This window comes from Anomaloglossus baeobatrachus, chromosome 3, assembly GCF_048569485.1.
Source record: "Anomaloglossus baeobatrachus isolate aAnoBae1 chromosome 3, aAnoBae1.hap1, whole genome shotgun sequence".
NCBI lineage: Eukaryota > Metazoa > Chordata > Amphibia > Anura > Aromobatidae > Anomaloglossus > Anomaloglossus baeobatrachus.
The window spans coordinates 284,364,273-284,378,362 of NC_134355.1; the positions used below are offsets into that span (position 1 = coordinate 284,364,273).

The 14,090-nt window shown below is 40.2% G+C and overlaps 1 protein-coding gene across 16 annotated transcripts in view; it reads left to right on the top strand.

Annotated features, from left to right (window-relative positions):
• EPB41L2 (erythrocyte membrane protein band 4.1 like 2) overlaps window positions 1–14,090 on the top strand; it is a 204,683-nt gene that overhangs the window by 152,872 nt on the left and 37,721 nt on the right. For 6 of the 16 annotated variants that reach the window (XM_075339882.1, XM_075339889.1, XM_075339890.1 and 3 more), the window contains 3 exons: window positions 3,195–3,230; window positions 4,650–4,796; window positions 13,154–13,306. The exons of 2 other annotated variants lie outside the window; for them this stretch is intronic. In XM_075339882.1, coding sequence (XP_075195997.1) covers window positions 3,195–3,230; window positions 4,650–4,796; window positions 13,154–13,306 — 336 coding nt within the window. Of the gene's footprint in view, window positions 1–3,194; window positions 3,231–3,530; window positions 3,594–4,649; window positions 4,797–13,153; window positions 13,307–14,090 lie in introns of all 16 variants that reach the window. 8 more of the 16 variants (XM_075339886.1, XM_075339888.1, XM_075339894.1 and 5 more) reach the window with 5 other exon arrangements.

The following is a 14,090-nucleotide window of genomic DNA, read 5'->3' on the forward strand; positions in this document are numbered from 1 at the left end:
CTTGATTTACATGTCACTCACTTTGCACATATTGAAGACACACATTGTTATATAATTGCATGACCATCAGGCTACATGTTTGCCGGTCAATAGGCTGTACAGACAGGCCTACCACGCATAAGATATTCACAAAACAATCAGCAATAGATCTGTGCACACAGGCTGTCTCTTCTGGGCAGCACATGTCTTGTTTTTTAAAAGACCATGTGCTACCGAGAATTGTAATACTTGTTTTTTATATTTTTTACAAGATTAAAAATCGTTTCAACTGATGACAATTCATTAGGTGATCGGCAGCCTGTTTACACTACTTGATTATAAAGAATTGGGTATTCCTTTAAAAGCGCCCTAAAAGTAGTGTCTGCTCCCTAAACACAGCCGTTCAGCCCTATCGTAGTAAACCCTGTATTTTACCATAAACTGCACCTAATGTTCTGCATTGTGCTCTTTCTTTGTTAACTCTTTTGGAAATGTATGCATTACTATTCCACTTGTTAATAACTTGTGTTCCTGGCAGACTGATATATCTCTGCCGATCATGACAAATTATATATGTAGGACCCCAATTTATATGTATTTTATAAATATAAAAAAATGCTTTATTGAAATGGCAAAACAAGTGTACAGAAGAATGATTTGACCGCTACATTGCACATTGCCTTAGATCAGTGGTGGGCAATTAATTTTCCCAAGGGGCCACATGAAAGACCGTGACAGGTGTGGAGGTCCGAACCAATAGGTTGAAATTAATTCTGCTCAATATTAACATTTATTTTTAATGATTATTTAATATTAATATTATTTGTATCATTTAATATTGAGCATAATTAAGTATGCTGAGATCCCACTATATACAGTATATCAATGTTGGACAAATCCAGGGAGCACTTCCAGCAGATGGTGCCTTCGTAATGGGTCAGCAGTCCCTTCACAAAAAATCCAAAATTCTGGCATTCACAATAGACAATTCTTTCTTGTGATTTCCTGATGAATATTTGTTGATTACAATTTTAGACACCTGAATTTGTAACACCCAGTTTGACACTATATAAACTTATTCTGTATACTTTGTGTGTTTATATCTGAAGGGTGTATTGTTTTTAAAGCTGAAACGTGTTAGATCTGACATGAATATATGAAATAAAATATTCATCAGGAAATCACAAGAAAGAATTGTCTATTGTGAGTGCCAGTATCTTGGATTTTTTTTTTACTATATACAGTATGAGCCCACATACTACCTGCCTCTATACAGCATGAACCTCACATAGCTCCGTACATACAGGAAGCGCTGTCGCACAGCCATTATATCCAGTATGCGCCTCCCACATAGCCCCCCTATGTACAGTATGAGCCCCCCCACATAGCAACTGTATACAGTATGAGCCCCCACATAGCCTCTCTATATACCGTGAGCCCCCACATAGCCCCTCTGTATACAAGTGAGCCCCCATATAGCTCCTCTATATACAGTGTGAGCCCCCACTTAGCCTTCTATACAGTATAAGCCCATAGTCTCCTAAGTACAGTATGAGCCCACAGTCTCCTAAATACAGTCTGAGCCCCCATGTAGCCTCCTATATACTGTACATTGAGGTCTACTTAGCTTCCTATATACTGTACTTTGAGGTCCACATAGATTCCTATATATATTTTAAACCCCTTCTAGCCTCCTACATACATTATAAGCCCCAAACAGCCCCCTATATACAGTATGAGCCCCCACAAACGTAGTTTGTGAGAATTGATTCAATGCTCCCATCCTGCATAATAGCTGCCCGGATATTAATTTATTCTATGGTAGAAATGTAGTTATGCAACATATCCACTGGGCAAGAGATGCTATATATTCATTCATCCATAATCGAGCAATTATTTTTCTCACCTGAATTTACATGGAGAATGGGATTAACCCAGGAGTTCATTTTTGTTTCTTTCCAGGAGGAATAACACAGGAATGGCACAATGCAATGTTGTAAGGAACAATGATCCAGGATTGTTGTTTCATGAAGTACAAAATTACACTCCTCAACATTGAAATTGCAACACCAATATGGAAAATTTGTGAAATTATGGAAATGTCAGGATGAATGGAAATGTTATTGATCTGCACATGTTAAAAAAAAAAAAAAAAAAAAAAAGGAAACCACATTTTCAAAACATCTTATTCAGTATCAAGCATCAACACTACACCTTAAAATACTAATTATGAGACTCTTAAAAGTTGATTCTTAATGGATAAAATTACATTTTTCAACATCAACACCAGGCTATATGTTGCTCATGCAGCTGTGAACATCCTGCACGTCTTAAATGGGCTGACCTTACCTGCAGCATCTCTGGGCTTGTCTCCCATCAAGCATATCTGGGACATTGATCGGCAATTACAAGGGGAGCTGCCAGCAGTGCATCTTGATGATCTGTGAGCCCAAGTGCATTCAGTGTGGCAGAACATTCCTCACTAATAGCACACAAGGTGTGTAACTGCAGGGATTTGTGCATCTGGTGCTCATACTCGATACTGAATAAGGCCAGAGTCACACTTGTGTATGACTTGGCAAGTCTCGCATCGGGATCACCCGACACAGCCGCACACTCTGACAGGAAGCGGGTCAGCTGCATAGAAATACATGCAGCTGAGAAGCTCCTGTCCATAAAGTGTGCAGCCGCCCCAGGTAATCCCGATGCGAGACTTGCCAAGTCATACACAAGTGTGACTCTGGCCTAAATCAGGAAGTTTTGGAAGTATTCCTATCTTTTCATTCTTTGCACATCAGGACCGTGACCCATTGACGAGGCACTTTCAATGTTGAGGAGTGCATTTAGTAAAATAGACCTGAAATGAGTGAGACGTTCTCTACCACATGATCTGACACTGGGCTGAGGAATATTTGTCAATAAAACACCTGCATACTCGCCAGCGGAGGGTACATTTAGAGGAAAATAATGTTGACGCGCTGTTACATTAGATTAATAGGAAACCATGACTAGTAAAAATGGCCTATGAAGAAAGCTTGTCAGCTAGTGTTCGAGCTGCTTATTTATCTACCCTCTGAAACTGCCTACCACACAATAGTGAACAAACTCGATTTCTCCTTGGCAATTGTGAAGTGTTGTCTTACATTTTGGACACTCATTAGCCCGAGCTAATAATTGTTTTCTCACTTTTGGTGATGTAATACGCTTTGCCTTAGCCGGAAAAAGAAGAGGATGACACTGCAGTACCACAGGTGTAGAATGCTGCTCTGAATTTTTGCCTGCAAACCATTGCCTGCTGTCTATCGTGTATGTGGTGGAATGTGTAGTGTGCTAACCCCCCAGCTCTTTAGCTTTGGTATTCTAATTGGATTGATCACAACCCATTCCTGACCTGTTCGTACACAATATGAATATAGCTGGCATTATACAGAAAATGACCTTCTGCAGCCTCCGTGTCTGCAGCTTAAGTTGTCAGTCCAACTACTCATACCAAATCCTGCTTGTTTGTTTGGCTTTATATATATTTTTTTCCCGTTATTTTAATTTCACAGAGCAAGTCCTTGAGAATGCAAGGAGAAAATATTTATATCAGGCATAGCAATTTAATGTTGGAGGTTTGTATGAAAACCACCCGTCCATCTGATCTGCCACTGCTATTAGGGTGGGGCTGTTATATGCAAGCTGCTGCTCACGACACAGTGCATGAAATGCATGAGCGGTGGGGGGCGGAGCGTGCATGCTGTGACTTCAGGTGTACACTTCTCGCAGGCGACCTGTAGGTCTATGGAAGGTTCTATATGCTCATCACTATGCTATGCAATTTCTATACCACTGGTGAAAGATGACCACATTAACATCCAGTATATGACATTAGTAGACCTAAGGGTGGACCATAGCCCAAGGGCTGACCAGCCCCCTATATGTTTCTTTGTTCTTATTGTTTTCACGTGGTTATGTCACATTTTGCACTGTTGTTCTAACCAAACTAATCATTCATGTTGCTTTTTGCAGCTTTTTTAATAAGCTGTTTCTTGAAGACCATTTCAAGAATCAAAGATTTGCTCTGACTTTCTATACTTTCTGATGAACTATTCATTTCATTATTCCCATTATTAAGTAAAAGTTAAGTTATGCATTTGTCTAAAGTCAGAGTATTTACTTTGATAAGGATTTAACAACATATGTAAAGAGAAATGTCTGGCCTGTCATGGACACGCAAACCAGTAATCCTTGTGTTAAGCCACATATTTATTTATTTCACTATTGTTCTGAGACGCTGCTTCATTTTAATTAAAAAATAAAATTAAAATGATTATATTAAACAATTGCTAGTTAATCCGTATTAGGACTGCCATTCAGATCCATCATTACACTATATTATCTATTGTGTTAATTTAGGCCTATCAGATCTCATGCAGCTCAACCATATTGGCTACATGTGGACCTGCTCCTGTTTTTTGCCTACAAGAATTAATATTATAGCTTTCAGTGCTTTAGAACTGGCCAAACATTTCGTCCTTACTGGTTTTTGTTTTTGTTTTTTGTTTTTTTTACCTTTTAAAATTGGCTTACTTGTTTTTCCATTAAATTTGAGTTCTTGTCGAGTTGTCTTTTTTTTGTTTTTTTGCTTTTTTTTGTTTGTTTTTTATTTTTACATAATCCATTAATAGGATCTGGATAAATCACAAGATGAGATTTTGAGACATCAGGCTAGCATTAGTGAGCTCAAGCGCACTTTCATGGAGTCTACACCTGAGCCACGTCCCAACGAATGGGAAAAACGATGTATCACTCCGTTACCTCTGCAGACACACGGGGTATGTCACAGATTTATCTTGTGCATGCATCGTGACATTTAGTGGTTTTAAGTTACTTTTTATGTGTCTGAGTGGTTTGCTAATGGATTTACCATTAAATTAGTCATTAGTTAATAGATACTTGGACTCTTCAGGAAATACTGAAATTATTTAGACCAAGCCATTTAGCTCACTGTCTTAAAGACACACACTAAATTGACATGTTGATTTCTCCAAGATGGAAAGAAAATCTTTGACTCCATAATTCACTAAGATGATTTTCCTTAATTTATTTAATGCACTACTTAATTAATAATACAACTCCTCCTTTTCTTATTATTATATTATATATTATTATAATATATTATATATTATTATCTTATTTGTTCTCTTAAAATACATTAATTCCCAGCTATCCTTATAGTATCGACCATATACAGTGTAATGGAGTCATATAAATTATTGGGATTTATAGTGACCTAAAATTACAGAGCAAGAGAAACCTGAACATTGCTAAACAAACTGGTCCTTTATTTGATAAAAAAATTCAAAATTCAATATTTCTTCCAATCGAGAGATGACTGGTAAGCTGATTATGATATGAACATTAGGGCATAAAAGGCACACTTTACTAATTGTGAATCTCATGACTGTAAAGATAATCTTTGGCTGTAATCTGTTACTTTAAATGTCCTTTTAAAGTTATACTTCTTACTTTTAAGTGATTAGGACACCACTGTCTCTCCTGCACATGGTATCAGCTACTTTGCCATATTTGCCTTTTTAAAACAAATCTGACCTGTACAGACCAGTGATTGTATGGTTACTTTTTTATTGCAGGAGGTACAATATCTGCCAGCAACTAAACTTGACTTAACAGTGGAAAAGTGGTTCTCCCAAGACAATCATCTTTTGTAAAAGATTTTGGAAAAACAATAAGCTTTTCAAATACAATTTTTCCAAATCTTACCTATACCCAAAAAAAATTCACAGAAAAAGAAACCGCTAATGCTGCAGGCCCCATGATAAAGGTGGAAGCAGCACAGATGCAAACCCCACTTGTAACCCAGCAAATCATAGAGGAGGTGGCTGCTGGTATTTGACATGCACACATATAGGGGGCCAGTCACACAGGTACATGTGATGCAGTGTCTGGCGTACAGCCTATTGGTGACGCCCATACTATTAGATCAGGCGGGCTGCCCAGCATTATATAAGTGCACCCCACACCACAGGAAAGCCACCTCAATTCACCCAACAAACACTAAAGGGCCTGGCTGCAGCCTGCATAAAAATGACAGTGTGCAATAAAATCTGAAAATGATGTATATAATACATAAGGCATTGGTCCATATTTTGGCCAAAATATGCACACTCACAACCCATGTCAGGTGTCCTCATACTTGCGAGTCCCTACACTAAATAATTTCCTGTGTGACCAGGCTCACCTATATACCTGGATAAATTGTCCTTTCATTTGCTGGTAACCATATATTTTTTTTTACCCACCAGCAAGCTTTCATGCTCTTTTAGAGCTTTCTGTAATCCCAGTTGAAACCGGTCTTTTCTGTACATGCTACAAGGCAGACATGATGTTCTCATGGTCTGCTATCTGATCACTGGCTGTGCATGTGCACTGTACCATCTTGAGTAATGTACATGACACCATGCAGAGGGCAAATCAGAATTTTCATGAGCCAGGCAGACTGTGTTCTGTGCAGCTGTCTGACTGCATTATGGCTGAGAACAACTAGTCAGCACTTCTTCAGTAACCGTATATGATTGCAGACGAGCTGTGCAGCCAGACAGCTATATACCATGCAGTCAGCTACAGTTTCAGAAGAAGTGCTTACGACACATTCTCAGCCATAGTTCTGGCAGACAACTGCATAGGGCAGCTCTCTTTCCGCATGCTTCATGTGATTGTTCGATTGGCCCTCTACAAAATGATATGATGGGTACTTAAGATGGGCTGTGCGTGTATTCCCCAGTTTCTGTGTGGACTGCAGAAAACCTCCGAGTGTGTTTGACCAGAGCAGGAGAACCCTGCTGATGACCGTAATATATGCTTAGAGGCAAATATAAGACCAATGATCAGTCTACATGGGTAAGCCTGAAATAGAAAGACTGCTGTATTTGAAAAGTGTTCTACAACATCTTTGAAACAATTGCTGCCTCCTTCGCCAGGGCTGGTGTTCACCTGCATCCAAGAGTTGGCATGCCAGAACTACTGATTTTTTTCCTGTGCTGTAGAGCTGTGGTTCAGACTTATCAATGTTCCCTATGCCACTGGAACACCAACCAAGGCTAAGAAAGCAAGCGGAGGACACCAGGATTGGCGACTATGCATGATAAATGTATAATCGCCGTAAATGCATTAGTCACTTACACTAAGGACAGATTTTGATATCCAAGTCTTGGAAAACCTCCTTGTTAAGGCCTGGTTTGTGTTGCCTAACGTCAGTATTTTTCTTCTACCTTCTTAACAATGAGCACATTACAGGGCACGTCAATGAAGAACTTGGGATGACCACGTGACAATATTCCAAAATTGCTTTATTCACTTTCACCATTCTCTTAATATAACACCTTTATTAATACTTTAATTGCTTCCTTTTGTTTGCAGTTGTTCTAATACTACAATGAAACATTTGTGTTATAACTTCAAGTATTTAGCACACTTGGAATAAAATATATATTTCAGCAGTTCCTAATTGCACCCTGTGAGACTTTCTCTTACTAATCACATCAATAGTCTTGTAGCAAGGCATTATCTATTGCATCTTTTACCAAACTTATACAAAGTGTGTGTTAGAGAATAGACCTAATTCCACTATTGAAGAAGACAAGGATGGAATGTTTGGGGAGTTGTCTACATATGGCTTTTTCAATAAAATCTTGTCAGTTTTACTTCATTAGTCGAAACAAAGGGTCAGGCATTGACTTATCCAGTAGCTACCTCCTATATTGTCAGTTATCTTACTCTTGGAGTCTAAATTGCATACCACTTCTCTGAGAGAAGTGTTCTGTGTGTAGACACTGCAGTAAAGAGGGTGTTTGCCCCCACCCCATGAGACTTGATTCAGAAAGTCAAACACACTGATGAGCAAAAGGGTAACAATGTTTTGAACTGTTAACTTTTAGGCTCCATATCTCATCCATTACTACTGCTTTGAGTGTGAGACTACCTACATTTTATAGAAAATCAGCTTGGCTATCTCTATGTAAATGTAAATTTGACTTTAAACTTTTTAGCATATGATTAATTATGCAGATTCTTATCATGCCACTGCATTCTTCCTGTTTTGCTCCTGGTGTTTCAAGAATCTTTTTCTTCCTGTATACTAATAACTATAAACTGTATTCACATTCCGTAGTAGCTCAGTATGTTATTAGGCTTATTCCCAAGTGAAAGGTTACTGGTTTGATTCGAGGAGCAGCCATGAAGAAGACACCACATCGTCCACCTCATCAATAGCGGTCTCTCGGCCAAGAAAATTGCCAAACTGCATCCTGTGAGTGCCATGACAGTTGGAAGAATATAAAATGAAGTCTGTCCATCCATTCAAAAGCCAAGAGGTGGACGTCCAAGAAAAAATATCTGAGTCAAAAAGTCGGCTCATCACAAGGTCTATCAGTTTTGGTACAACAAACACTGCAGTGGAGGTTGCTCCAATGCTTAGTAATAGTGAGCTCACAGATGTCAATGCAAGCACCGTGTGATGTACTTAACAATAGTCTGGAATGGTGACCTGAAAAAAGTAAAGAAACCTCAACTTCAGTATCGTCATAAGAAGAAATTGAAGGAAATGTCAAGTTCAGTGGAGGAAGCGCCTGATTATGTGAGGTTGTTTCACAGCCAAAGGCATTGGATACTTGATCAGGATCAATGTTGGTTTTAATGTTGAGCTATATGTAGGTATCCTAGAAGAAGAGTTACCATATGTTTTGCTTTATAAAACGCACTTTTCCTCCCAAAAATATGGGAGGAAAATGGGGGGTGCGTGTTATAATCCGAATATAGCGGTACCTGGGTGTCCTGTGTGTGCGGCGATCGGGCGGCCGGTGCCTGGGGCCGGGTACCTGTGCTTGCGTGCGGTGGCAGCCGGGTACCCGTGGCTGTGTGCGGGCGGCAGCCGGGTGCTGTGTGCTTGCGGCAGCCGGGGTGCTGTGTGCGGGCGGCAGCCGGGTCCTGCGTTCGGGCGGCAGCCGGGTGCTGCGTGCGGGCGACAGCCGGGTCCTGTGTGCGGCCGGCAGCCGGCTGCCGCCCTCACACAGGCACCCACACACAAGCACAGGTACCCGGCCGCTTGCACGCAGGATGGGCTGGCTGCCACTCTGTGCGTGCGGGGCGGGCGGCTGTGCAGCAAGTTACCCAGTTTGTCCGCGGTCCCAGTTTCAAATGATGGCGCCAGGAGCGAGCGTGTGCGCAGATGGAGCTCTTGGATGAGAGCTCCATCTGCACACGCGCTGCTCCGGGAGTCAGCAAGTGCGCAGATGGAGCCCTTGGATGAGCGCTCCATCTGCGCATGCGCCGCTCCAGGCGCCATCATTTGAACCGGGACCGCGGACACAAGGAGACTCACTGCATCGGCCTGCTGCACGACTCACCCGCCGCTGCCACCACCACGGACCCCGCGGCTCCTGCCACCTCGGACACCACCGCACCTGCCACCACCGCACCTGCAACCACGGACGCCACCGCACCTGCCACCACGGACCCCGCTGCCACTGATCTGCCGCGCCTGCCAGCACAACCTCTGCCTCCTGTGACCCCGCTTCACCACCACTGCTGCCCTCCTCCGGTAAGAGAACACTGGAGTGTAAGACGGACCCCATTTTTTTTTTTTACCTTTTTTTATGTCTAAATTTGGGGTGCGTCTTATCCGGTGCGTCCTATAAAGCGACAAATACGGTACTTCATACTCTCGAGTACTATGGGTATTAAAAGGACGACATACTGCTTCAGAAGGACATAAACCCGAAGCATATGTTGAGGTTGGAGAAGAAATGGTTCAATGACAGTGAAGCAGAGGTGTTAGATTAGCCTCCACAGTCTCCAAACCTCAACCCAATCGACTACTTCTGGGTAGAGTTGAAGAAAAAGCTGTATACATACTCAAGCGAGTCAATCAGTATACACCAACATTGGCAATGTGTAGAAGAGACCTGGGATCAGATTTTGATCGAAAGATGCTTGAATCTGATAGAGAGCATGTCCAGAAGGATTCAGGTAGTGTTTAAAGCCAAAGGTGGATTTACAAAATACAAATTTAAATTTAAAGCAAAACAATAACGATACAATGGCATGACAAGAATCTGCGTAACTAATCAGTCAAATTTATGTATGAGATAGCCAAGATGAATGTAGTCTCACACTCAAGTAATGGATGGTGAGGTATGGAGCCTGAAAGTCAAACGTTCAAAACATTGTTACCCTTTTGTTTGTCAGTGTATGTATAATTTGTCTTTTTATTCTACAGTCATGGTTGAAAGTGTTGGAACCTTTTTTAAATTTTCCAGAAAATAAAGTATTTCTCCCATAAAATTATTGCAATTGCATGTTTTGTCATATACATGCTTATTTCCTTTGTGTGTGTTGGGACAACACAAAAAAAAAACAAAGAAAACATGGCAAATTGGACATTATTTTACACAAACCTCCAAAAATGTGCATGACAAAATTGTTGGCACCCGTAACTTAACTTAATATTTGGCAGCACACCCTTTGGTGTAAATAACTGCAATCAATCGCTTCCTATAACCATTAATACGTTTTTTCCACCTCTCAACTGCAATTTTGGACCACTCTTCTTTTGCAAACTGCTTCAGGTCTCATATTTAAAGGGTGCCTTCTCTGAACAGCAATTTTAAAATCTTTCCAAATTCTTTAATGGGATTTAGATCTGGACACATTGAACTCTCAAGGGCTTTGTTTCCATCCATTTTTTTGGCTGCTTCTTGAAGTATGGTTAGGGTCATTATCCTATTGGAAGAGCCATGACCGAGAATGCAAACCCACCTTTCTGACACTGGGCACTACATCTTTTGGTAATTTTCAAGATTTCATGATTCTTGCTCAGTCAAAGCATCCAATGCCTGAGGCAGCTATACGAGCTGAAAACATCTTTGGGCCGCCGCCTAACTTGACTGTAGGTACTGTGTTTTATTTCTTTTGTAGGCCTCATTCCGTTTTTGGTAAACAGTAGAATGATGTGCTTTACCAAAAAGCTCTATCTTGGTTTCATCTGCCCACAAGATGCTTTCCCAGAAGAATTTTGGCAAACTGCAATAGCTTTTTTATGTCTGTGTCAGCAGTGGGGTCCTCCTGGGACTCCTGTCATAGGCTTTTTTTTTTTTCATTAAATGTCGACGTATAGTTCATGCTGACACTGATGCATCCTGAGCCTGTATGATAGCTTGAATTTCTTTGGAACTTGATTTGGGCTACTTATTCACAGGATGGACTATCCTGTGTTGCAACTTTACATCAGTTTTTCGCTTCCATCCACGTTCAGGGAGATTACAACCCAGGGCACTGTAACTAAACTTGATTATGTTGCACACCATGGACAAAGGAACATGAAGACCTCTGGAGGTGGACTTGTAACCTTGAGATTGTTGATCTTGTTCAACAATTTTGGCTCTCAAATCCATACATTTCTCCTCTTCTCCTCTTTCTGTTCTCCATGCTTACTGTCTCACATGTAGACACACAATTCAAAGATTGAGTTAAACTTCTCCCCTTTTTTACCTGGTTTCAGGTGGGATTTTCGTATTGCCCACACCTGTTACTTGCTACAGGTGAGCTTGAACGAGCATCACATGCTTAAAACAAAGTTGTTTATCCACAATTCTGGAAAGGTGCCAACAATTTTGTCCAGCCCATTTTTGGAGTTTTTCTTTTAAATTATGTCCAATTTGCCTTTTTTCCCTCCTTTTTTTTTGTGTGTTTTCGAAAACACACAATGGAAATACACGTATGTAATTACAATAATATTCTGGGAGAAATACTAAATTTTCTGAAACATTTTTTTTTTTTCCCAACAATTCTTTGTTTTGTGAAAATTTTTCAATCAAATACAGATAACTTTGTTCCTATTATTATTACATGGTGTTTGCAAGACGTTAAAGGAACAGCTGGTAACCCAATATATAACTTGCTAACATGGTAGGCAAGAGCTAGAAGGGCAGTGATACTTAAAAAGTATAAGGTGTTAGCGTATAATAGTGCTTGAACTCATCAGGGCACACATGTTGGGACTCCAGAGGGCAGGTGTGGAGTATAGCCATAAAGATGATGATTAAGATTTAGAAATATCAAGAGTAGAGTGTAAGATGTAAAGTGAAGCTAAAGTACCTTAGAATGATGAGTTAGGCTGTTGCGTGAACCAACTATATATTGTACCTGCTAGACCAGGGATCCCAGGTAGGATGCGTATGTGTCTCCCAGCTAGATAGCTCCTCTAGTCTGTATAACACATGAACCTTTTCTTCCCAATCCTGAACAGTTGGAGAAGATTGTTTCCAGCGGAGAGAGTTTCTGGAACAATTTTAAGGGGCATTCCAGTATTTTTCTCTGCGATTTAAAGAAAGTGTGACACAAGAAAAAATATATAGTAATAAGAATTTATTTCTAATTTTTAAACATTTACTTTTTTTGCATAATTCTTGACTATTTGTGGAGGTTTTTTTTAAAAAAAAAAAAAAAAATAATTGAAATCCTGCAATTTTGTTTTTTTTGCTGCTAAGCCTAATAAGAGACTCTGTAAAGATCACTCTGTAGTTATCATCATCACAGGCAAGGATTACTGTGGCAGGGCAAATAGACCACACGGTATCTCATTTTCCTCCTTTATGACTAGTCAATGAACACCTCCAGTCTATTTTTGTCCATTGCCTATGTTGCTGCTGTGAAGTATATGGCTGAATGCTGTTACCAGCAGCTCATGCAATGCGGCTGCCCCAATTGTTATCTATACATGTGTCTTTGTGAGGGCACTAGTAGGTGGATGTGGTGCCACTGAGGCTTCAGACTAGGCTCTCCAGCAGAGGTAACCCTTGCGGGTTAGTATTTGGACATAAGGTTTTTCACATTGCTGCTGAAAAGAATGTTAATTGATTGCTTGTACGCTGATATGATCATTAATAAAACCTAATTTGAGGCCATTAGTTGTGCTTTTAAACTCTTTCTTGATAAGCATTTTCGTTTTTTCTTCCAGACTATAGCAGCTATTGATATTCTCTTTCGTTGGTGTTTCACTGTATTTTGACATCTATTTGTACTATCTTCACAATAATTTCATCTTCTGGTTGGTTTCTAATATTTCCCTTTTTCTTATTTTAACTCTTTGCTCTCCACTTTCTAACTTGTCTAGAGCCTTGAAGAGGAGATAACATCCATTCTCTTTAATAAAGAGCGCTTTCCTACCTTGTCTTCTTCTAACCTCCGGACCACAGAGGGCAGTGTTTTGAATGCTAGTGTGCCCAGTGACACGTGTTGCGTTTCTCACTCTCCACCACTGTCTGAGGTGCACCTTCTTTTCTTCATTGTGTGTGCTGTTTTCATTGTCTTTCTAGTGCTTGCTGTGATTTTTGGATGTTTGTACCTTGTGATGATGCCTGTATGATAACATTATTGTAATATCACAGTATTACTCTTTGGGATAAGCTTTGCCCCCCTGATGTCTCTCTGCTAGCTGCATGCTGACCTTAGGCTGGTAGTCAACATATTTTCAATTCCCAATTTGAGCTGTAGGGTTATTGCCTTGAAAATGAGAAGGGGTTGATTATATGCACGTCACAGTGGTGATAAGTAAAGTGCATTGAGTTTTTTGTAGAACATGGCCCCTGGTGAGTCTCCGGTCCAGTAAAATTTAGAAGTTTGCTACAAGCTGTTAATGATGCATTAGACCACATTTTAATAGACATTCTATGGTTTATGCTTGTCATTTGATAGGATGGTTATTATTCTTATTAAATTACTATTGGCACTATTGATTTTTCATAGCTATATTTTATTTATGGTTGCTCTTTGCATAAAGGATATTTCAGGACTTCCAATAGACTATGTAGAGTAAGTTTTGAGTATGAGTCCTACCTCCTGGATCTCCATATATCAGCAAAAGAAAGGTTGCATCCAAAGGGATTTTCCCACAAATAAAGTTAATTTTAATGACATAAGAAGTTCCACAATTGGATGTGATAAAAAATGTTCCTGTGCTGAGATCTTATATATGTGTCCCTGCTGTGTACTGTGTAATGGCTGTGTCTGACTGTACAGGGACATGGTCTGATCATACCACATCTCCTGGG